We start from the raw sequence: 26,702 nt of genomic DNA, 5'->3' as shown, positions 1-26,702 counted from the left end.
TTTAAATTACCAATCGAGCTGTCAATGCAATCAATCTGAACTTTAATATACCAATGTGCTTTAATATTCCCACTAATCTCTCTCATCTCATTTTTTTTTTCTTTCTTGCAATGTATCTATTATCATTTTATTAATTCCGATAGAATTTACCTACTTAAAATTATCTGTTAGATTAAGGACCTGCCCAAAAAGCTGCGAGACTAGTGGCTTTACAAGATTGTAAATACCATGCTATGTATTCTCACAAACCCAATGTACCTTCTTGTATATAAATAAATAAATAAATAAATAAATAAATAAATAAATAAATAAATAAATAAATAAATAAATAAATAAATAAATAAATTTAATGCATCACACTATTGTGATTTCTATGTATAATTAGAGTATTGTTCAATTGAAGGGACAGCAGTTACACATACTAATGAAGCCACTAAGAGTTTCGGGCAAAATTAAAGAGTAAAATAGAAATTTTTTATTTAATGTTGTGATGGGGTAAAACACTTAATACTATAAGAGAAGCAAGCTAACAAAATGAGAATGTTCAAGAAAAATAAAATATTAATACAAAGGTGATTCATAAGGATGACAAGCATTTATTTATTTATTTATTTATATACAAGAAGGTACATTGGGGGTTAAGAGAGAACATAGAAATGAAGTTGATTTTACATTCTTGTAAAGCCATTAGCACGCATAGAGTTTCGGGGAAGTCCTTAAACTAACAGATAATTTTAAGTAGATAATTTACAGTAAAATTGACAAAAAATGTGTACAGGTACTTTACAGCCTTACTTTACAGGTACAGAGTATAGTCAGAGTACAGGCATAGATTATTACATTATGGAGTCAGTAGTTCTAGCAACAGTACAGTAGTTTATTTACATTAATTACAGAATGGAAATAGAAGGGGTAATTTAGAACGGCTCCTCATGACATTTTCTTGGAACATATCACAACATAGAGTAACATAAACATACTATAATTTAAGGTTAATGGTCCCAACACTTACAAATAACCAAGATCATAAAGGACACGAGTAAACACTTTATCAAAGAAATGCATGAAATTAAATGACATTAAATGTAGACAGTAAATGTAGAAATTATATGAGTAATACAGTGTGCCCTCGCTTGAACGAGCTATATGGGGGCGTAGCCGATTCATTTCAGTGTGGAATTCATTCCATCAATCCGGCCCCAGCATCCCCCTTCCCCCCCCAAAAAAAAAAGCTAATAATACATATGCCAGTACACATTTGCCTTTTGAAAAATTTAAATAACAAAGAATTTGAATTGCAATGAAATAAATTGATATTGCACGTTACAGTACTGTACTTACCCTACCAGTTGAGTTTTGTAGTGCAAACTTGGTTAGCCTTAATATCCTGAGAGTGCCACACACATGAATATAAATTGTTTAAAGAACAGTAACTTTTCTAACAAATGTACATTATACACTACAGTCTGTACATAAAGTACAGACCACTAGAATCACACTACTGCAGTACACTTATATCATTTAAACTACACTTTGTACATTTAATGTCATTAGAACTGTACTGTACAGCTCAATTGGTACTCCCAGGCAAGTTATGGCTAGTGCTGGGTGCTGGTCCAGTTGCCTGAGCATCCTCAGAAGGTGAGTCCTTGCTAGTGCTGGGTGCTGGTCCAGTTGCCTGGGCATCCTTAGAAGGTTTGACCTTGCTAGTGCTGGGTGCTGGTCTAGTTGCCTGGGCATCCTCGGAAGGTGAGTCCTTGCTAGTGCTGGGTGCTGGTCCTGTAGGCCTACTGTGAAACCATACCAAAAACTTTTGAATCTTAGATTGTTTCTTTGTTGTGAGTTTCATTACAATATCTTTCATAATATATAGTTTCAGTTAAATATCATGTATCTTATTATATACATATCTTTCAGTTAAAGCCTGTTTCATCTGCTTTGTACACTTAAAATCAGCTTAGATTATTAGATATCATGTGCTGAGAAAGTTTATGCTTATATGCATTAGCACTTCCAACACCTGCACTTAATGCCTCGCCACAAATTTTCTTGTTAATGATGCATTGCCTCTCTTTAAATCAACATACTATTCAGTGCTAGCCTTGAAATTGTCTATGTTTAACTTCACAGCAAGTCTTTCAGCTGCATTTCTAATAGAATTAACTTACAAATTGTTTTATTTAAAATATTATTATTGTTAGTTTGAAGTTTTATACATTTTATACAGTACAGTTCTGTATTAACCCTTAAGCTGTGCATGGCATACATATTTATTTATTTATTTACAAGAAGATATATTGGGGGGTTAACAGAGAATTTAGAAATTAAGTTAAATTACCATTCTTGTAAAGTCACTAGCACCCATAGTGTTTCGGGACCATATACACCATATTTCGGGAGCATTTACGACAGGACCTGATGGCAAAGTACAGTTTCTCAAATTTGCTCTAATGCTTTCCAATTTTTTGTGCATACTAGCAAATCCTGCAACTTTGTCTAAATGATCACAAACGTAACTTAACCCTTAAATGGCACATAGCTATATACCATTTGACACCCACAGGCGCATACCAAAAAAAAAAAAAAAAAAAATTATTTTTTCTTCCTAACCTGTTAATTTGTGTTCACTGATCTCGAGAAAAATAATAAAAAAATCGTAAGTAGCATATATTGCCCGCTATAGGGCGGGGAATTCTGGCAAAAAATAGGCGCTGACTCAGCATGCGTCCCAGGCGGTCTGTTGATCGCCAGCTGTCAGGCCGGAGTTGCCACAAAGAGATAATTACCTAATTATTTCAATGTCTCTGATTGATTTTTCATAGTTTTTTTGCTGTAATATTATTCAATAGTGTGTAGTGTGATATATTTATACAGTGGTACCTCGGAACACGAGTATCCCTGTATGCGAGTTTTTTGGAATACGAGCAGGATTTCCTCGGAAAATATGTCTCGGAAGGCGAGAGTTACCTCGGAACGCGATTTTGTTGATATGTGTACAGGCCGACTGGCGCGTGGTGGCATGGCGATCGCGCCTCAGTTTACCAGTGTCTTGTGTCCAGTGACTATCCCACCTGAATTCTTCACAAGGATATACAGTTTTTTATCGTTTTTTTGGCCATTTGAGCATAAAAGTTGTCATTATATATCTTGCCATGGGTCTCAAGAAAGCCATTGGTAAGGTTCAACCTAAGAAAATAGCTGTGAGTAGAGGCAGTAGAGGATGTCCCTTCTTGATTAAGAAAATGTGTGAAGTATGGTAAGAACTGCAAAGTTTTGTTGAAAAAACTCGCCCAGATAAAGCTGTAGCAGGCCATTGCATTGACCTTTTAAATGATATTGTGATGTCTTACTACAGACAAGTGTTAAAATGTAGGGAAAAACAAGTGTCATTAGACAAATTCTTAGTAAAACAAGCAAGTCTAAGTGGTATGCAGGCAAAATGTGCCAGAGTGTGCATACCAGTGAAGTCCTCACTGCCTGATGTGATAATGGAAGGGGACTTCCCTTCCAAACAGTAACTCCTCTCTTCCTCCCACCTCCTCACCATCTTCCATACGCCTACAGCATTCAACAGCAAGGTAAGTAATAACTTGAACATAGTTTTGTAGGTTTATTTAGATGAATTAGGTATAAAAATTTAGTTTGATGTGGGGTTTTTGGGGTAGTCAGGAACGGATTAATTCATTTCCCATTATTTCTTATGGGGAAATTAGCTTCGGAATACGAGTTTTCGGAATACGAGCCGTCTCCTGGAACGAATTAAACTCTTAAACTGAGGTACCCCTGTATAATAAAATGAGTGAATCATCGCTGTACTCAAAAATATGGTGTGCATATTGTTGATTCAATTATGTTCATCAAACAGTGAGCAAATACTTTGTCGGTTATTACACTATATACACAGGTTATATATAAGTATTTGCATGTTTTGTTCACCATAACTGTACATCTAAGCTTGTATGGTGAGTAAAGGCACAAAGACGTAGGACCTCACAGTCAGCTGATGGCTACCACCCTCAAGGCCAGACGCACTAATATTTCTCCTACAACAATACTGTTTGTGGTGCTATTACGCTATATACACACATTATATATAAATATCTACCTGTTTTATTCACCATACTTGTACAAGTAAACTGGTATGGTGCCCAAAGACCATTGTGGTCATCAGTAAACAACATGATAAGTCCTGCAGACGACGCTCCTCCCTCACCAAAATAGCGGTTCCCAACCTACTCCTCTCGCTGTTTATATCCTCTATACACATGTTATATATAAGTATCTGCATTTGTGTTCACCATAGCGAACCACTAAGCTGGTATGGTGAGTGCAGTCAATAAAAGGTGGCCACACAGTCAGAAGATAACGCCACTACCCTCCCTTCCCACAGCATTACTCCTCCCTCCATGGCGCACAGCGCTAAATATCACCACAATCCTGCTATTATCAGAACCCTGGTCAGTTTTATGACAGTCAGGGGTTTCTGTAATAATATCATCGCTACATAATAGCATGAACAAGAATATTATGGCATTTTTAGGCGATGCTGTCGTCACAAGCTGAACAGCAGTGCTGTGAGTTCATGCTGCGTGCGTCAGGCTTGGTTGCTCACTCAATACTGAGGCCCCTAACACATGGGAGTTTGGCCCACGATTTTTTTTAAAATGGCGTCTGTTTACAAGAGCCCTGATGAAGGTGTGGTGATCCCCGTGTATCCACGGCCTTTTAAATCTTGCGTAGTACTCCAAAGCATCACATGATGCAATGCACAATTTACTGCAAGTCGGTCAAAGCATCATATGATGCGATGCGCAATTGAAGGGTTAAAAGATAAGAAAATAAAAAATAATTATAAAATTGAATATTGAGAACATCAGATTTTTAAATCCGCTGCAAAAATATAAACTATCACCAATTATTCCTTTGGTGTTATTATGCTCTCAGAATAGTATATGATCTTCATTTTCATAGATTTAGAATGTATGTTTTCAGTTTAGTTTATTGTAAAAAAAATTGTCAATGTGGCATTTGAATTATATGCCACACTTAGAAAAAAAATTGATAAATCCAAACATTTAGGGTTTGGGAAAAATCCATTCTAATAGGATTGTAAAAGAAACAGCTGTGCACATTATATGTAAAAATGGTGAGAATTGGTCAGAAACTGGATTTTTTAAAACTGACTCAAAGTTGAAATTCTAGTTTTAGAGATAATTGAAGTTGAAGTTATCGACAATGAATAATTTAGTTCTTATTCATTAATTTACTTAAATGTTTTATTAAAGGTTGTTTGGCATTCGTACTCGAACATGTGAAACTTTTAGGTCAATATGTGTTGTAAGGAGGTCAAGAAAAAATACCCCCCCCCCCAAGAAATAAAATATAGGGATTAACTAGGGATTTAGGGGATAAAAATGTATTCTGTATAAAAGTTATAAAGCCCCAATCTGGTCCCTAATCATCAAAACCGCCTAAAGATACAAAGAAAATAGAATTTGAAATCTGAAAAACTGTCAAAAAATTCAGTCCCAAGTTCTGCCAGTTGTGACTGATTTATTTGGTGACCAATTTCATGCTATCTTGACATAGTTAGGGGATGGGTATGCACTCTCCAGGATGTAGAGGTTACAACAAAATCAGATAATATACAAAGGAGACAAAAAAAAAATGGACATTGGTGAAAGTAACAGATATTAATATAACACTTTCTGCGGATGAGGACTCCTCCCGGCGTCCTGTTTCGCCTACCCGCTCCTGCATGGTGGACATAAATTTATGTCCTCTTTTAAAATATTTGTATAAAATTCAATTTTTATCCGATTTACTTTGGGTTTGTTTCAAACTGCGCGCCATGAGGCTCTCTTTCTCACCAATAGGCTGCATGGTACAATAAGTTCATGAAAGGTTCACAAACATAACAAAAGTAAAAACATTTTGTGTGTGTTTGACTCTCACTGATATGTTCCAGCGTTGTTTTATAGTTGGCGCTATTCTATCTTACGCTTTGTTGATCTTTTTTACCTATGGGCTCATAGAACATTCTATTGCGAACACATTGACACAAAAATGAATGACGTACATAGAATAATAATGTCATGAGAGTGAAATAAGTATAAACTTTCAAAGCGCCGTGTGTTGTCCAGTCACCGATACCGGGTAACAATTTCACCACTTCCCACACTCTTGCGGGCGGGCCGCAATCATTATTCTACGCTTATATTCATATCACCGTGATGGGAATTTCATTGCGAGTCCATTGATACCAAAATTAACACTGTAGGACAAGTGTGGAGGTGATAACAATCCCAATAGTAAAAACATTTTGTTGCTGTTGGGCGCTCACAGCGAGTCATCTTCGTAGTTATTTATTTGGTGCTGGTATCCCTATACATTTCGTGACTTTTTTACTGATGTTCTTCTAGAGAATTTTATTGCGAACACGTTGGTACCAAAATGAAATACGTAGCTTGAGAACTAAGGTCAGGAGAGTAAATGGAGTATACACATTTTTGTTTTTACGCTTACGCGGCAAAACGCCGTGAGCACATACCGCTTTTTTTTTTAGCTTCGCCGGGAGGCTGAAAGTGTTAAATTAACATTAGGCAATGCATTTTTATGATATATAACAAAATAGAGCATGATAACATACTCATTATTATTGGTATTATTATGTATTAATCGGCAATGCTATACAGGCACCAGCTGCATATCCACTTTGTGGACACTTCATGCTACTATTCTTCTTTGTACATCGGACAAGTGCTTGCTTCTCTTTATTACTGCATTATCCCTCAGTTCCAGTTAAATGGAGCTGTTCTCATTTTTAATTTTTTTTTAAATACATTTCTGAAAATATTGGGATGAAACTTTCATGACGCTTGAGCTGTCCATGGCATACATATACAACAGGACCTGATGGCAAAGTTCAATTTCTCAAATTTGCTGTAATGCTTTCTAATTTTTTGTGCATACTAGCAAATCCTGCAACTTTGTCTAAATGATCACAAACGTAACTTGAAAATTAAGAAAATAAATAATAATTATAAAATTGAATATTGAAAACTTCAGATTTTGAAATCAGCTGCAAAAATATAAACTATCACCAATTGTTCATTTGGTGTTATTATGCTCTCAGAATAGTATATGATCTGCATTTTCATAGATATAGAATATATGTTTTCAGTTTAGTTTACTAAAAAAAAATCGTCAATGTGGCATTTGAATTATGCGCCAAATTTAGAAAAAAAAGGATAACTTCAAACGTTTAGGGATCGTGAAAAGTCCATTCTAATAAGATTGTAGAACAGACAGCTGTGCACATTATTTGTAAAAATGGTGAGAATTGGTCAGAAACTGGATATTTTTGAAGCTGACTCAAAGTTGAAATTCTAGTTTTTGAGATAATTGAAGTTATCGACAATGAATAAGGTACAGTGGTACCTCGAGTAACGAATTTAATCCGTTCCATGTTCGTCATGTGAAACGGACGTCATACAAAACGAGTGTCCCCCATGTAACCAGTGTGATGCACTGTGTTTACTGTGAAATTCCCCCAGTGTGCATGACATCAAATGTTCCCCAAAATATAATTTTTCTTTGTAAAATGATAAATTACCTTCCCTGAACATGTCTATGCAAAAATAATTACCAAATTCCACTTACTTTGGCTGTGGGGACGTAGACAAGGTGCGCTGTGACGTCATCCGGGCCTGGTCACCCGTGTGTGAAGCACTCAGACACGGTCGCGCGGGCCATTCAAGCACCGCGTTTTGCCACAAATATATTTTCAAATATTTTTTCTATGTATTTCCAATGCGGTTTTATTTGTTTCTTTTATCGTATATGATGCATATTTGTGACCTTTACAATATGTATACAGTAGAATGTTCATAATTTTCCATGGAACTGTGACACATGTGTCAGTAAGGTGTCCACAATAAATGTTTATTGTCACAATATTACGTGGTAAAAATTCACTAAAATTACAATATGTACAGTTTCACATACTATTTACACAGTAACACACTGTATTACACACTCAGTACTTTGGAGGTGGGTAATAGTCAACGAAGTAGTCCATGGTATTCACCACGACTTTGCTCTCCTTGCACCAGCTACAGATAGATTTTCGTTTCCTGTTTCATCGTTCTGTGTGCTTGCAAATAACGCACTCTCATGCACCCTTGGCTTTAGTACTTGTAGGTGGTATGTAGCCAAGCTTGTAAAGCATAAGGTAGTATTGAAACAATTTTAGGAAAATCTCAATTCTTTATTTTTTTTTTTTTTTTTGAGATTTGTAAGGTAGTCTTGAAAAGATCGCTTTGTAAGGTCCCACACAGGAAGAGATTCAGCTAGCTTTAAAGAGTGTCCATCAGTCAGGAAGAGATTCAGGTATTCTTGAAAATATGTATGGACAATACCACCATGGAAGCCACTAACCCTGTTCATCTATGCTACTTGTATCAGATGCATCATCACTAAACGCAGAAAACGATTCATCTATATAAATTGGAGATGGCAAGGGTGGGGCTCAGAGCTACAACTGGATACGCTCGCTGTATCATCCTCATAGGTGCTGTATCACTGGCATCCGACTGTTGTGTTAAGCCCTTATTGCGCCTAGCTTCACCTATGTTATGACCCTTATGTTCTTCAAACAATAGGGTCTGAATTGCACCGACTGAGCGCAGTCTTTCAACACCGTGTCGGACAAGTGTTTGGGAGCCAGAGGCACGTGTGCCACAAATGGTTGCTCACTCAGTACTAACCCAGCCAGCAGCCCTTGTCTTTCATATTCGTTATAGAAAAGGTTCGTTCAGTGTTTGTTGGGTAGGCTGCTCCATTATGACAATCTTTCTTTGTTTCAAATGTGTTCCATTTGTTTTGTATTTGTCACTTATGTCTCAATAATGGAGCAGCCTACCCGACAAACACTGAATGAACCTTTATGGCATTTGTCCATTTTTCAAATTGTTTCAACAGTTCTTTTATTTTTTTTTATTTAAGAAACATGGAGCAGCCGACCTGTAGACCACCGAACGAACCTTTTTGACATTTGTACTGGTTTTCAAAATTCTTAATTTTAGTTATTATTTACGTTTTTTGTATGTAAGAAGCATGGAGCAGCCTACCTGACGACCACCAAACGAACCTTTTGCTATAAGACAAATGAAAAATAAATATTGAACACATTTGAAGAAAGGAAAATGTCATAATGGTTTGTTGAGTGTATATGTAAGGTAGGCTGCTCCATTATTGAGACGTAAATGACAAATACAAAACAAATGGAACACATTTGAAACAAAGAAAGATTGTTATAATGGAGCAGCCTACCTGCCGAACAAACCTTTTTGACATTTGTTGTATATCAGACATTTCATTTCTTTTTTCCTACAAAAACGTCAATGCTTTGCAACATCTCAGCAGTCACCCCTTTATATCCCAGCATCATTAGCATCTTTAAACAAGAACAACATAATTTATGAGCATCTTCGGAGGCGTCTAAGAATGTGCAAGAAGCAGCGCGACCCCACCATGTGGTGTTGACGTTACTCAAACCAGCGTTCGTCATACGGGACGATTTGACGCCGATCGGGCCGTTCATTACCCAAAATCTTCGTCTTTTGGGGCGATCGTTATGCGAGGTACCACTGTAGTTCTAATTCATTAATTTACTTATATGTTTTAATATACGTTGTTTGACATTCATACTCGAGTATGTGAAAGCTGTAGGTCAATGTGTGTTGGAATGATGTCAAGAAAAAATAACCCTCAAAAAAACAAAATATTGGGATAATTGTAATGATTTAGGGGATACAAATTTATACTTTATAAAAGTGATAAAGCCCTAATCTGGTCCCTAATCATCAAAACTGCCAAAAGAGACAAAGAAAATTGAATTTGAAATCTGTGAAAAACTCAGTCGAAAAAATTCAAAGTCCCAAGTTCTGCCAGTTGTGACTGATTTATTTGATAACCAATTTCATTCTATCTTGACATAGTTAGGGATGGGTATGCATTCTCTAGGATGTAGAGGTTATAACAACATCAGATAATAAACAAATTAGAAAAAAAATATACCCCCAAAAAAATATTTATTAGGCTTTGGTGAAAGTAACAGATATTAACATTAGGCAATGCATTTTTATGATATATAACAAAATAGGGCATGATAACATACCTCATTATTATTGGTATTATTATGTATTACTCAGCAATGATATAAAGGCACCAGCTGCATGTCCACTTTGTGGACACTTCTTGCTACTATTCTTCTTGTTTGTATATTGAACAAGTACTCACATCTCCTTATTACTGCATTATTCCTGAGTTCCAGTTAATAGGAGCTGTTCTCTTATCAATAAAATGTTCTCCTTTAAAAAAAAATTTGTCTAAAATACATTTTTGAAAATATTGGAATGAAACTTTCATGATGCTTAAGCCAATAAGTTGGTGATTTGTTTAGCATTTAATATTAATTTTCACATAATTCAAATATTTTTTTGCCCAGCTCCAGCTTTTACAGCCCAGGCTGTAGCAGCTTAAGGGTTAACGCACGTGGTTTGTATTACGTAGGCTGTCAGAGAGAGGGGGGAGGCAGCCGAGAACCCGCCCATACCTCCTTCCACATTCCTGCCCACCCTCCTTACTCCTGCCCACCCTCCTTACTCATGTCCACCCTCCTTACTCCTACCCACCCTCCTTACTCCTGCCCACCCTCCTTACTTCTGCCTACCCTCCTTACTCCTGCCTACCCTCCTTACTCCTACCTACCCTCCTTACTCCTACCTACCCTCCTTACTCCTGTCCACCCTCCTTACTCCTGCCCACCCTCCTTACTTCTGCCTACCCTCCTTACTCCTGCCTACCCTCCTTACTCCTACCCACCCTCCTTACTCCTGCCCACCCTCTTTACTCCTACCCACCCTCTTTACTCCTGCCTACCCTCCTTACTCCTACCCATCCTCCTTACTCCTGCCTACCCTTCTTACTCCTGCCCACCTTCCTTACTCCTGCCCACCCTCCTTACTCCTGCCCACCCTCCTTACTCCTGCCCACCCTCCCTACTCCTGCCCACCCTCCTTACTCATGCCCACCCTCCTTACTCCTTCCCACTCTCTTTAAATGTGCTCACCCTCCTAACGTCTGGTAAAAGCAAAACTCCTGATTTTCTGGGGGGGGGGGGAGCCCCGGAGCTTTCCCAGGCTGATATGCTAATGTCAGACTTTGGCATCAGTCATGTGTATGGAGTTCTTAGGCCTACTGGGGACCATGGCCAGAACCAGAGCCCCCTCAGAGAGGCAAGGGGAGCAATGGCCTATAGAAACCCCCCCCCCGTGTGGTTGGAAGCATTCTATGTCTGCCATCAACCGGAACAGGCACCCAGAAAAGTAAGCGCCTCAAAACAAACCCCTATTCTGATGAAAATTGCTACCAAAAGCCAAACTAGTGGATAGAACTCTCCAACAGAAAACAAGTAAACTAATGAGATGTCACACGTCACCGCGCCGCTGTCTGTGCAGCTCCCCTCTCTCCGGGAGGGGGAAGGGGGAGCCCCAGACCCTCCACACCGGCTACCCACACCTCAGTTCTTGAGGCTGATGCTATAGGCGAAGGTTGTGTGCTCTGGCTCCAGTGTCGCTACAGCACTGTGCTTCGCGTGTGGCGTTTGTTTTTGTGGGTGCGAGAGCCAGGAGTTATCTTCAGTACTCGTGCTGCATGCCTAGGGCTGCCTTACCTAGGTGCCCTGTAAGTACTGTCCTTGGGGCTTGGGGCCACCTTCCACAGGCTCCTCGGGGTCTGCCTCTGCTGGTCTGTTTTATCTTTTCGTTTTTTCGGCCACCTGTTGGGCTCTTGGGTGTTCTGTTCTCCCGTGTTCCCTGCAGGTAAGAGGCAGTTTGCACTGGTAGGGGCGCAGGGTGCTGCACAGCTTTGTATTCCCGACATAGCTGCCGGCTCTGTTCCTTGGGGTTCGCTCTCCTCCTGCAGGGTTTTGTTTTTCTTTTTGTTTTTGCCTGGTGGGGGTTCTGTCCTATTATTCCACTGGTGTTTGCCCTTCCACGGTTCTCCTCGGTGGCGCCCCCTGCTAGGTCCCCGTGAGTGTACATGTCCCTGGGGTACAGCTATAGAAGTTCGCTTAGTAGTTTTGGGTGCCGGTTAGCAGCGCTCTGCCTGGGACTACCTGAGCGCGAGTCCTCTTAAAGTAAACTCTCGGGACCCTGGGAATCCCCTAGGGGGCGCGTGGGTCCGATGGATGTGACCCTGGAGTCCTTCTCGATGTGTGCGAGTTTGATGGTTGCTCGGTCCCCTTGTCTCAGGGTGACCCTCATTGTTTTGGCCTCTGCCACGCTGCCTGTTGGGTCGGTGATACTTTCGACCCTGAGTCCTGTGAGTGTTGCTACTTGCTTGTGACTCAATTTACCCAATCCTCTGATGATTCTATTTGGGTACAGGCGGCGCGTGCATTGCAAGCTAGGTTTCGTCTGTTGCAACGGGCTCGGTTGGTTGCTCACCCTTATACCCCGGGGCTGCCCTGCTTTGCTTTTTGAGACCCGGACTTGGGGTGAGGGTTTCTTTGATCCTGGTTCAGTCCGCACCTCGTCGTCCTTCTCTTTCTGCTCGTTCTGGTCCCCCTCTCCCCTGCTTCCGGCCCCGAAACGTCTGAAGGTTTTGCAGTCGGAGCAGGGGTTACTTGATCTCGAGACTCGGGCAGCTTCGTGGGTGCCCCTTCTGAGGGGGGGGGGGCCCTTCCGAGGGGGGGGGGGGGGCAACAGAGGCATTCGAGTCTTGTCTCCCGGCCGAAGCTTCTGGGTCTGACCAGTGGGCCCCCTTTCTTCCGGCCTTTACGGCTGCTCCGTCCTTGTCTTGTGGGGTCGGGGCTTGGGGAGAGGACTCGGCCCCGGATCCTGTGGTGAAGGACCTCGAGGCTGGGGAGGGGCTGACTTGGGGGCCTTGGGCCCCGCTGGACCCCGCCTGGGTTATTCTTCCCTCTGAGCGGGGCTTATTTTGGTAGCAAGGTGTGGGGCTTTCTTTTCCCCCCTCTGTGTACGAGTTGGATTTGGTGTCGGCCCCTCCCTGGGTTCGGTTCCGTGTTTCCCCGGGTATGTCGGTTCCGTCTTTCTGGAGGTTTTCGGCTTATCACATCCAACCTGGTGTGGTGCGAGTGGCCCTTGCAGCTTACCTCCTGCGTGACCCGGATTATGCCTCGGAAATGGATCTGTCCGAGTTCAGGTTTGGGACTTCGTTCCCTTTCTGGCTCTGTTACGAGGTTCTGGAGTCTTCCTGGCTAGCTGACTTCCCCCTTGTTTGTTCTGGATTCCTGGCATTCCTTATGTCGTTCCCGCACGCTGGAGTGGCAGGAAGCTTCCACGGTGCTTCAGGTTTTCCTGGGGGGGCGATCTTGAGTACCTGAATGAGTGCTTCTTTGCCCCTGCCCTTCCGTGCGATGTGGGCATTGTTCAGCTTCATGTGCAGGTTCCCGCCCTTTTGGCTGCGCTCATAGCGGAGGACTTGCGCGCCTGGGGCCTTTTGGCTTCGGCCTTATAGTTCTTTTTCCTCCTGGAGCTGTCCTCGAATTGGTTCGTGGAGGATGTGAGGACGCTTGGGTCTGTCCCGGGGTCCGGCGCCTTGTCCTCGGCAGCGCGTTCGTCCCCTGCCTTGTTGAAGCTTTAAACGCCAATTTTGTGGGATACGGTTTCCCTGTTTTATGCTTCCTGTTAAAGGGTGTCGGCAGGTGGTAGTGGGTTCCTCCGTGGAATCTGCTTGGGCTCTGGCTCTTAGGCGGTCTTCACCTTTTTGTCCTCTTCTGTTTGAGGAGTCGGCCGTGGCACAGTTTATTCAGGCTGCGTCGTCGGCTTGTTGTCCGATGTCGGACTTGTTGGTTTTCCGGGGGTGCCGGGGTGGGTCTTCCCGAAAGGGTCGTGCCAGGGCTCGGGGTTCTTCTCGTTGTGGTAGGTCACTGGTGTCAGGTTCGGGTTCGGCTCCTGCTTCGGAACCACCCTCGTCTGGTCGGTGCGGTGTTCGCTCTGTGCGGGGTTCTGGGTCTCGTAAGGGGCGCCGGCCCTTTCGCGGTTTGCCCCATTGACGGAGTGATGGGGGTGGCAGCTTGTGCTGTTCGCCCAGGCCAGGTCCCAAGATTCGTGGGCATTTCGGGTCGTGTCTGTCGGCCTGCGGTGGCGTTGGGTGGCCCCCCCTTGGGGGGGTCGGGGCTGGCAGGGCAGGTTTCTTCACCTGCGCTCTGTCAGGTCATCTTGGAGTGGGTTCACTTGGGTGTCGTCGAAACGACGTCATCCCTCAGATGTGTTTCCCGTCTGTTTCTGGTCCCGAAATGGGACTGCGCGGACCTGTGGTTCATTCTGGACTTGTCCCGTCTGAACCCCTGGGTTCATTGCCCCTCCTTTTGGATGACTACGCTGTCTCAGGTTTGGCTCCTCCTGGAGCCGGGCACTTGGATGGTGTTCTTGGACCTCGGGAATGCTTATTGGCATGTCCCGATTCATCCGCGGTTCAGGGACTGGCTCGGTTTTGTTATGGGGCGTCTGAGTTACCACTTTCGTTGTCTCCCATTCGGGTTGAACCTGGCTCCTCGCGTGTTCACACGCCTTACGTGGGTCGTGGTAGCCCGTTTGCGTCTCCTAGGTGTTCGAGTGTTGGCCTACCTCGACAACTGGCTGGTTTGGGCTCCCAGCTGGTCAGCTTGCTTGCTAGCCAGGGATTTGGTTCTATCCCAGCTCACCGGGTTCGAGTTCTTGGTGAACTGGAGGAAGTCCCATCTGGTCCCCTCTCAGGTTCGGACTTGGCTGGGTCTTGTTTGGGACTCTCGGACCGCCTCCTCGTCTCTCCCTCCGGAATCTCTCCTGTGGCTGCAGTCCCACCTTCGTCTGTTTCTGGTGGGCCCTCGGGTTACCCGACGGTTGCTCGAGGGGCTGTGCGGGAGCCTGAACTTCATGATGGTAGTCTACCCGCCGGGTCAGGTTTGGCTTCGTCGGCTGTTCTGGTTCCTTCAGGGTCACCACTTCCGCCTCTCTCGCGATCACTGGGTTCGACCTTCGGGGGCCTTGCATCGGTTGCTGCGTCACCAGCTTCCTCTTTGGGGTTTTCGGGGTTCAGTGCCTTGGCGCCTGCCCGAGCCCTCACTCGATGTGTACACGAATGCGTCATCTCCCGGCTGGGGCTTTGTGACCAGTGCTCACCAGGCCCGGCCGACCAGGGGCGTTGGGATCCGTCCTTCCATCGAGCAACAGCATGGTGCGGGAGTTCGCGGCAGTGTGGTTTACACTTCGGAGGATTCAGGTCACCCGCGGATCGACGATTCAGCTCCATACGGACTGCTCTCCGGTGATTCATTGCCTGAACCGCGGGGGTTCAATGCGGTCCTTGTCTCTTTGAGGTTGGTCGCTTTGGGTGACTCGTCTGTTGAGTTCTCGGGGTTTGGCTCTCCTGGCGGTTCACGTACGGGGCGTGTCCAACGTCTTGGCCGACGGCCTATCTCGCTTCGTTCCCCTCTCCACGGAGTGGACGGTCGACGACGTTTCCTTCCGTTGGCTTTGCCAGACGTTCGGGTGCCCCGAGGTGGACCTCTTTGCGTCGGCGTGGTCACGGCGTTTTCCCGTGTATGTGGCGCCCTTCCCCAATCGCGGAAGTGGTCGGAAGGCCGTCAGGGTCAATGCCTTTCGGCTAGACTGGTCGAGGCGGGGGTTCCTGTACCTCTTTTCCCCGGTTTGGCTGTTACTCCAGGTCCTGACTCGCTTGGAGACTTATCAGGGGAGACTTGTCCTTCTTACCCCTTGGTGGCCGGCCCAGCCTTGGTTTCAGGCGCTGCTTGCTCGGTGTCCGAACCTGAGTGTTTTTCCGCGACTCCGCCTCTTTCAGCAGATCGGGCCGGTACGTCACATGGCTGGTTCGATCTTCTCCTTGAGTCTTCGCGTATGGGTTTTTTGACTCGAGTCTATCATCATCTCTATGGTGATCAGGAGGCCTCTTTGTTGGTTTCCCACCTGAGGGCTTCTTCTCGGCGGCAGTATGAAGTTTCCTGGCGGCCCTTCTGTTATTTTTTGCGTCTTCGTCGTGTTAGTTCGTTGTCTGTTAGGGTGGTCTTGTCCTTTCTCTCTTGGTTGTTTCAGGACCGTCATCTTATGCCTAACAGTGTCGCCTCATATCGTGCGGCACTGGCAGAGCCACTTCAGCTTGCCTTCGGTATCGATGTTATGTCTGCGCCGTTTTGCAAGCTGTCTCGTGCCTTGTTTCACCTCCAGCCTGTTCATGCGCCGCTTGAGCCTTCCTGGTATTTGGACAGAGTGCTCGCTTACCTTTTGTCTCCTCGTTTCGTTGTGGCCCCTTCGGTCCGGGATTGTTTCTCCAAGGCTCTTTTCTTGCTGGCTTTGGCCTCTGGGGGTCGGGTATTGGAGCTTCATGCTCTCCTCCGGCGCAGGGGGAGACTGCTGCGTTCCGGAGGGGTCCGTGGGTGGTCCAGCCGGGGGCGCATCATGTTTTGTGTCCGGTTGCAGCGCTTCGCCGTTATTTGCGTGCCATGGCTTCTGTGTCCGGGGACGCGCTTTGGGTTGATCCGGTTTCCATTCTTCCCTGTTCGCGGGTTCGGGTTTCCCAGGTCGTCCGCAGGGTTATCAAGTCCAGCCAGCCTGCGGTCTATCCCCGTGCCCATGACGTCCGTAAGTTCGCGGCTCTTGCTGCCGTCTTTGGGAATATGTCTTGGTCTGATATTTGGGCGTGGGGTTTTTGGCGGTCGAAGAGGGTCCTGGCTGCTCGTTACCTCGTGAATGTCCCTGGGCCCCGTCGGGCCTGTATTGCTTTGGGTCAGCGGTTGCAACCAGTTTTCTCGACTTCGAATTGAGGGGTGAGCGACGACCGCTTCCCGGGTAAGTCCCTCTTTTTCCGTCTGTGGGTAATTAGCTCCGGGTAACCGATGGGGCTCCCCCCAGAAAACCAGCGTTGAATGTAATGAAACGTCATTTTCTGGGTGAATCCCGGAGGCTCCCCGGCATCCCTCCCTCCCTCCGGTCGGTGTTTTTTTTTCGGGTTTTTGATATCCAGCCTCAAGAACTGAGGTGTGGGTAGTCGGCGTGGAGGGTCTGGGGCTCCCCCTTCCCCCTCCCGGGGAGGGGGGAGCTGCGCAGACAGTGGTGCGGCGACGTGTGACATCACACTAGTTTGCTTGTTTTCTGTTGGGGAGTTCTATCCACTAGTTCGGCTTTTGGTAGCAATTTTCATCAGAATAGGGGTTTGCTTTGAGGCGCTTACCTTTCTGGGTGCCTGTTCCGGTCGATGGCAGACATAGAATGCTTCCAACCATACGGGGGTTTCTATAGGACATTGCTCTCCTTGCCTCTCTGAGGGGGCCAGGTTCTGGCCGTGGTCCCCGGTAGGCCTAAGAACTCCATACACATAACTGATGCCAAAGTCTGACATTAGCATATCAGCCTGGGAAAGCTCCGGGGAGCCTCCAGGACTCACCCAGAAAATGGCGTTTCGTTACATTCAACGCTGTTTTTTTTATTTAATGTTCTAAACGTTTACTATGTTTTGGTGGGAAAAATTTAGTCATAGAAACCTTAAATTTGTTTTCTTTTTCCCCTAATAGGTAATACTGCTTCCAGTCTCTGCTCGGCTGCCAAGGACGATAGCAAACACAACTTCTGCCCATTAATGATGGTAAAGACAATTTTATTCTTGTACTATTAGTATGTGTGGGCTATCATGTTGATGTCAATAATACACTCACCATCAGATTCAGATTCTTTATTCAGGTAAAGGTACATTCATTGAGTTACATACATAATGATGGATTTAAAGATAGAGATAGTACATACAATACTTAAAGCCACTAGTACTCATAGCGTTTTGGGCAAGGTGAAGGGGGAAAAAACACTTAGACTAAAACTTAATAGTAATTGAGCTTAAAGTATAAATTGCATTGAAAAAATAAATAAAAAAAAGGGGAGGGGGGAACAAGGCAGAGAAAACAATTATACAAGTTGGTCAACAAAAAGCATTGATTACAATAATAAGGCATGGGTTGACATTTAGGGGTAAGGTATGTTACATGGAGTTTATTAGGTAGTTTTGAGTTTTTATCTTAAACTGGTTGAGAGAGGTACAGTCTTTGACATGATTGGGAAGGTGCCAAGGTTCTCACCCACTCCTACCTTATATGGTTTGGGGCCGTTCCCACGGGTCTTCTCCCCTCCGTACCAGATGCCACTGCTCGCCCCGGGGCTAAACCCAGTCCACTAAGGGCTAGCCTTATATATATACCCCTAGTGAGTAGAGAGGTTCAAGTCTACCTGTATCACACCTGAACCTGCCCGTCTTGACACTGGGGCACTCTCTTAGATATCTGGTCTGCTCGAGGTCGCCAGCTGAGTGTTTATACTCGTGTCCCGGCAACACTTCAGTGGTCTCATTAGTTATCTTAAATCAAGGATGCAATCTCATGTGCAGTGCAAGGCGACATAAATGGTTTCACTCAAAATAGCCCTAGAGAATGGAGGCTCACTCAAACACATTGGTAAGATTAAAAGTTTACTGAAGAAAATATATACACTTGCAATAGGAAATAATATAGGTAGAATTGTCCGATGGCAGTAACACTCCTCTCGCTCCATCTCTAGCAACAAGGTCAGCTAGCTGGGTCCACTCTTCCATCGGCGGGCACACACCTCACACTTACCTCAATCGTGAAGGGATCCAGTTGGATGTTCAGTCAATGCAAGATGTATCCTTTGCTAGTTGAGCTGGACTTTAGGCTACCACATAACCATTCTGCGGAATGTAAGAAATTTAGTTTCGGCACTCAAAAGTCTAATTTTTTTACAATTTATATATAAAAATTTCAGCTCCCGGACAAGCCCCCCACTTGTTATGGGGTACGTGGTTGTACTGAGAAGAGCTAATAGTTAGAGTAAAGATGTATCTAAAATAGTGGGATAGATAGGGCCGGCTCCCCAAGGAATAAAGGTTCCTAGTAATGATTCTATGTTTTAAATTACAGGTCTGCTGTCTAGTAGCTAATCATCTACACCACTTCAACAGGATGAATTGATACTTCTCATAATCTAACTTACTTATTAAAACCCTCTAATAACCCCCATATCCATTAATACAATAAATTTCTTTACCACTCTACCTTACGTTAAACACCTTGGTCCACATAGACAGGATGCAGAGTTTACAATTACAACTAGGGTAAAGACTACTTGGAGTAGGACACTAGTAAAGGCTCTAGATAGCCTGGTAAAACTTGAGCACACGTGGGTTTACTAAAACACCCTAGAGTAATCTTAGGGATATAAACACTAGCTTAGGCTACACAAGAACTTAACTACACAATTTGCCAGAACACGGTAACACAGTATTATACTTATCTTAGATAATAAATGTAGAATGAGGTTAGGGAAAGGGAGAAGGAGGAGAACAGAGCCCACACGGAAGAGTGTGAACACCACAACAGCCAGAACCAGAGAGAGCGAGAGCAGCCTCCTCCGCTCTCTTAAATATGCTGCTGGAAAGGGTACCTAGCTGATCGTACAGCCATAAACATAACAAGTCTTCACCAACATTCATTACTAGTTACTTTAACAGTTCTAAGAATAGCTGGGAACTAGTTCAATATTATATTTAATGGTCAACAAACCCAGAGTCTGAATAATCTGTGAGTAACAAGGTTCATCTTACGTCTGGCAAGGAAGACTGAGACAAATACGCATCAGGTATGAGAAGCCTTGAATATAAACATTATTGTTAATTAAATATCCCTCTTACACAACTATTTGGAACTCAATTTGACCTCTGGTTTCTGAATGGGAACCCAGGGTCATAACAGCGGCATTATTTGCAGTATCTATGGCATATTTTACAACATTTTTTCACGGATGTGGTACAATGTGTGGTCACTTGATGTTTTATTATAATACAACTGGTATAAATTTAATATTTTGTTACATGTTATTGTCACATGGGTACAAAAATGTTTTATATTTCAGGAAATATGAAATTTATTATGAATTGTTTTCACTATATACACTTACTCAATATGTAGATGTTTTTACACCAGTATTGGACATTTAGAAGTCCTCGAGACTGTGATACTCGTCAAAACATCTGACATAGCACAATGGGACCTTTCATGCTGTGCACCAAGTTAAGACCAATTTTACGTTTTTGTTCCCTCTTTTTTGTGGTCTTTCATACAATGCACTCATGCTGGGCTACTGCACGCTTTCCAGTTGGTGGTAAATACCTTACATTGTGTGTCAGAAATGCGTCCTTGTAAGCGAGCCTGGGTGTGGGAGCATGGTCCAATGTTGGGTTCACAATGGGGCCTTTGTATGCCTGGAATTGGTTTGACAAACTTTTCTAGTAATTGTGTGTCTACAGTAAAACTGAACGCACAGAAATTTCATTTACCATCTGTTTTGACAAAATACGTATTGTAACTGTTCAGCATTATTACATCAACAAGGTGGAAAAACATCTTCTTGGTCCACTTCACTGTTTTCTGTACACACTCTACTGCCCCTACCATCATATCACATTTATCCACCAAACGCATGTTGATGTTATAGTAAAAAACACAATCATGCTTATAGATTATTTGTTTTGTTGTTCTGTTCACCTTGCCACTGTCCACCATTGTACCATCGTAAACGGTAGTCAACATGTTCACTTCACGCCTGTCTTTCCACTGCACTGAAAGCATTGCACCAGTTTTTCTTAGCTCGCAATCACCAACCTGCATAGCAGTGTGAAACACTGGCATTTTCCTTTGTTTTGCCTTCACTGTGCCACACACACCAGTTCTATTATCAAGCAAGAACCTGGTTAGCAAGGGACTGGTATAATAGTTATCTGTGTATAATATGTGGCCCTTGTTCAGATATGGTGCAAGCAGTGACTTCACCACACTACCCGAGAAGCCATGATTGTTATTAGCAAGAATGTCTACACTTGTACCCGTATACATTATCATGTGTAACACAGTTCCTGTTTCACAGTCACAGAGTACATAGAATTTAAATCCGAATCTGAGGCATTTTGAGGGAATATACTGCTTGAAGGCAGACCGTCCTTTGAAAAGCACAGGGGATTCATCAGTCGCCAGCTTCTGAGCTGATACGTAGAAATCTCTGACTTTCAAACAAGTTCATTCAGGATGTGTCTCACCTTCCGAAGTCTATCATCTTCAGTCTGGTCTTCATTATTTGCAAAATGAAGACACCTGAGGATTATCGCAAATCTGTCTCGAGACATATATTTCCCAAACAATGGTGTTGGAACAGTTTGGTCTTTGCTCCAATAATGATTGAGTACATGTTTGACACTATGTTTTATCAACATACACATACATTTCAACTAAAGTCGTATCTTTCCATCGCTGTAATCGTGAAAAATCGGATAACTCCTCACCATTGAGATCAGTCAGTCGTATATTTGTTCGTTTCCTGAACAATATGCTCCATGAGCGGCTCATCAAAATATGCAGTAAAGTAGTCCATTTCACACATACAGTATAACCTCGATTCAATGCACTATATGGGACCAGCCCCAGTGTGTTGGAGCGTTGGATTTGTTGCAAGAGGTGACCTTCAGGAGGCGTTTGCATCAGTGTCTTTTTTTTTTCTTGTACACAATAAAAATGCATTATCATATTATGTACTGTACCTATATATTACTACTCTACTAAAAAATACTGTGTTACATTTGTTATTTACCTTATTGTTGGAGTTATGTCCATCTTGAAGTCTCATGGAGTTGTGAATGCTGTACAGTAAGTACGTACTGTAGTGTATTATGCTGTTAGCATTGTGTTGATTAAGTAGTTCTGCTGTATGTTGAAGTATTACAATACAGTTTATGAAACTATTGTACACTAAAATTACTGCAACTTTAATTTTAACACTATGTACACACTTAAATTTAATACTTGTTCTAACTGTTCACTCCACACACAATGTTTTTAAATGTTTGCATCAACTTTGCTGGTGCTCGCTGCTGCTGTGTTGGCTTCAGCTGCTTCTGAGCTGGTGCTGGCTGCTGTTATACTGGTGCTGGGTATGGCTGTGCTGGCTGCCGTACAGTTGTAGTCCAAAAATGGTAAATTCCACAATTATTCTTCCACCGGCGGACAAACACATCACTCCCAGACAAAGCTAACGGCACTAGATGTCTACTGTATGAACGCAGACTAGGTCTATACACCCTGCAGGTTGGTGTTTAAGCCAGATTCAATAACATAAATTTCTTTCAAATATTGGATTTACATCAAATTATTTATTTTTGGGTTATATATTTAGTTTAGTAACATTATTAGGATTATAAGAGATATCAAAATCTTATTTTAGAACTGACTTATTAATTTTATTATTTCGAGGCCGTAGGTCACTGAACTGTGGCGACGAAATCAAACGAAACACGCATGGTGCTGTGTGTACAAGGATTAGACCCGTTCACTCGTGCTGGAGTTGTTGTTCCAATAACATAAATAATTTCTCAAATAGCAGATATCTATCATATTACAGCATATTTTCGGTTTTATTTAGTTTAGTTTAATTAGGATAATAAAATGCTATTAAAATTGGTTTTAGAAATGATTTATTAATCTGAAACTTTCAAAGTCAAGAGTCATTGAACTATGACGATACAGACAAAGGAAAATTAAGTGAGGTTTACAGTACAGTATTCCTTTATCTGTCCATCCTCACTCATCTTGTTTCATCACAGAAAATGTCTATAAGGAGATTTTACCACATATGTAGCTAGCTAATCACGCTTCAGCCTTTAAATTACAGTGGAGTCTCGATTGACGAATTTAATCCATTCTAGCACCGAGCTCGTCATGTGAAACGTTCGTCTTTCGAAACACTTTTCCCTATATAAAATAATGGAAATAAAATTAATCCGTTCTACTGCCGAAAAATATCAATATGATATTTAATTTTTTTAAATAATGTAGCAGCCTACATGACATAAAATGAACGAACTTTTATGACATTTTCCTTTTTTCAAATTTGCACAATTTTTTTTTTAACCCTTTAACTGCACAACGCGCCTGCAGGCCCAGGCTTCAGGTGCGCAACGCGCCTCCGGGTATTTGTATTTTTCACGTTCCATTCAAAACTCCCGCGTCTACATGGGGTTCACATCAGCTTCCTCAGGGCTCTTGTAAACAGACGCCATCTTTAAAAAAAATCGTGGTTCACATTCCTGGGTGTGGGAGCCTCTGTAGTGAGTGAGCAACCAAGGCTGGCACTCGCAGTATGAGCGCACAGCACTGCTGTTCAGCGTGTGACCACAGCATCGCCTAATAATGTCATAATATATATATAACTTGTATTATTTAGCCATGATAGTATTACTATATAGAAGAGCCTGAGTGTGATAATGACTGGGTACAATGTTCAAATATCAGTGATTCAATGCTGTTCACGATGTTCACAGCGCTAGCCACAGCACCACAACATTATTTCGTCCATTTAGGAATCTTCAAACTACTTTTTAGGTTCCTTTTCAAAATAAACTTGTGGTCAATTATTCATTTACAGTAATTAGTGACCAGGATTTTGGTTATAATTAGCATTGAACTTAGTATTGTGGAAGGAGGAATTTTGGTGAGGGAGGGAGGGAGAGAATTGAGGTACCCTCACTGTGTGGCAGCCACTCTTGTTTTGCTCACCACATTAGCTTCGTGGTTCGCTATGGGGAACACAAATATACATGGGTATATACAGTGTGTGTGTATAGTGTAATAACAGCATCAGGAGTTGGAGTGAGGGAGGGCTGGCTGGGTGTGGCTGCTCACACTCGTGGTGTTCTGAGTGTGTTGATGGTGAATGTATATAGTGTGTAACAGTATATAGTGTGTACATATGTTGTAAGTATACATAAATGAACATGAAACATTGGTGTGAATAACTGTATGATGGGAGGAGGAATGTTGGCGAATACAATGTTGGAGGAGTGAGGGAGGGCTGATTGAGTGTGGCTGCTCACACTCGCGGTGTTCTGAGTGTGTTGATGGTGAATGTATATAGTGGTATATAGTGTGTGATAGTGTATAGTCTGTAAATAGATTGTATATATACATAAATTAGCATGATACATGGTAAATATGTGCAACATATGGGTACACAAGTGTCATGCACGTAACACAGTGTCCCCAGACAGTACGGATGTTTTACTATCATAATGTAGTGTATGTGTTCATTATACATAGGATTAGCATGCAAAAACAAATAAAATGTATTTGGAACTGTGCGCAAAAAATGAACAAAAATATATTCACGGCAACTGGCGCCCCGCCCTGGGCACCCTACTGGCCCCGGGAGTGTACGTCACGGGCGAACGGGGAATGATGACGTCATACGCCAACTTACGGACCCCATAGCAGCAAAAGTACGTACAAGTTCAAATTTTTTTTTGTTTTGACACTTTAAAAAAAAAAAAAAAAAAATTTCAAGAGAATTTATTTCCTGCGCACTGGGGGGGGGGGGAGGGGGTTGTCATATTTATGGGCCGCACAGTTAAAGGGTTAAGAAACCTTGAGCAGCCTACCTGACATACACTGAACAAACGTTTATGACATTTTTGCATTTTTTCAAATTTGTACAATTTTTTTTTTCAAGAAACATGGAGCAGCCTACCTGACATACACTGAACAAACCTTTATGACATTTGTTCTTTTTTCAACTTTATTCACTTTTTTTTATTTTTTTATTACTACTGTAGCAAAAGATTCGTTCAGTATATGTCAGGTAGACTGCTCCACGTTTCTTAGGAAAAAATAAAAAAACAAAAAATTAATTTTTTTAACAAATTTGAAAACTCTATGTAAAAATAAATACCAAATTCCACTTACTTTGGCTCTGGGGACGTGGACAAGATGCGTTGTGATGTCATCAGGGGCTGGTCGCCCGTGCGTGACACGCCCAGACATGGTCGCCCGCGCCATTCAAGCACCAGATGTTGGCACAAATATATTTTAAATTATTTGTTTTATGTATTTCCAATGCGGTTTTATTTGCTTTTTTATCGTATATGATGCATATTTGTATCCTTTACAATATGTATACAGTAGAATGTTCATAATGTTCCATGGAACTGTGATACATATATCAGTAAAGTGTCCACAATAAATGTTTATTGTCGCAATATTATTTGTTAAAAATTCACTAAAATTACAATATGTACAGTTTCACACACTGCACAGTAACACACTGTATTACACACTCAGTACTTTGGAAGTGAGTAATAATCAACAAAGTAGTTCATGGTATACAGTACGGCTTCGCTCTCGTTGCACCAGGTACAGATTGATTTTGGCTTCCTGTTTCTTCATTCTGTGTGCTTGCAAATAACGCACCCACGTGCACCCTTGGCATTAGTACCTGTAGGTGGTATGTAGCCAAGCTTGTAAAATGTGAGGTAGTCTTGAAAAGTTTACAGGAAAAGATCAATTTGTAAGGTAGTCGTGAAAAGATCGCCTTGTAAGGTCCCACACAGGAAGACATTCAGCCAACCTTAAAGAGTGTCCGTCAGTCTGGAAGAGATTCAACCAGCCTCAAAGAATGTCCGTCAGTCAAGAAGAGATTCAGCTATTCTTGAAAATATCTATGGAAAACACCACCATGGAAGCCGCTAACACTGTTTATCTATGCTACTTGTATCAGATGCATCATCACTGAATGCAGGAAATGATTCATCTATGTTTCATCTAAATAAATTGGGGATAGCATAGGTGGGCAAGGGTGGCGCTCAGAGCTACAACTGGATACCTTCGCTGTATCGTCCTCATAGGTGCTGTATCACTTGCATCCGACCTTTGTGTTAGGTCCTTATTGTGCTTAGCTTCACCAGTATTATGACCCTTATATTCTTCAAACAATAAGGTTTGAATTTCACCGACAGAGCGCGATCTTTCAACACCGCGTCGGACAGGTGTATGGGAGCCAGAGGTGCGTGCGCCACCCATGGTTGCTCACTCAGTACTAACCCAGCCAGCAGCCCTAGGGAATTCTGGGAATTTTTTCCAAGATGGCTGCCTCTCACTGGAGGTCCTAAGAGTTCATTTCGTACACAACCAACCTTGCACATATTTGGAATGTGTACGAAAAAATAAAAAAGAGTTTACTCGGTTGGCGCAGTTTCCCACCAATCGAGAATACTCGGTTGGCCCAGTTAAGTGGAAACTGAAATGGAGGCTAACATGGAGGCTGCTCCATGTTAAGTTAAGAAACATGGAGCAGCCTACCTGACATACACTGAATGAACCTTTTTGACATTTGTTCTTTTTTCTAATTTTTTCAATTTTTTTATATTTTTTCTAAAAAAAAATATCATTGCTTTCCAACATTACAGCAGTCACCCCTTTACATCCCATCATCGTTAGCATCTTAAAAAAAAAATTATTTGCATCGTCAGAGGTGTCCGAGAATTTGCGAGAACCAGTGGGAACGCTAGGAAGTACCACATGGTTTTCTCGTTAATAGAGTGGATGCTCGTTAATCGAGACAAATTTTCGGCGAGTGGCTCACTCGTTACTCGAAATGCTCATAGATGGAGACGCTTGTTACTCGAAGTTCCACTGTAATTTACAAAGATACGTGTGCCACAAATCAGTGAACGAAAATCATGGAAACTCAGTCGTTCACTTGTGTGGACCACCCTGGCTGGTGTTTGGTTAATATGCTTCA

General features: G+C 42.7%; 1 protein-coding gene across 1 annotated transcript in view; it reads left to right on the top strand.

Annotated features, from left to right (window-relative positions):
* Positions 1-26,702, top strand: part of LOC138355796 (tripartite motif-containing protein 59-like) — a 45,202-nt gene that overhangs the window by 4,177 nt on the left and 14,323 nt on the right. Inside the window, exon 2 of the mRNA XM_069311323.1 lies at positions 17,597-17,667. Within this exon, the coding sequence (XP_069167424.1) occupies positions 17,662-17,667 (6 nt within the window). The 5' untranslated portion in view covers positions 17,597-17,661. The remainder of the gene's footprint in view (positions 1-17,596; positions 17,668-26,702) is intronic.

Source organism: Procambarus clarkii, chromosome 69 (assembly GCF_040958095.1).
Source record: "Procambarus clarkii isolate CNS0578487 chromosome 69, FALCON_Pclarkii_2.0, whole genome shotgun sequence".
Classification (NCBI taxonomy): Eukaryota; Metazoa; Arthropoda; class Malacostraca; order Decapoda; family Cambaridae; genus Procambarus; species Procambarus clarkii.
This window is presented reverse-complemented; position numbering and strand designations above follow the sequence as displayed.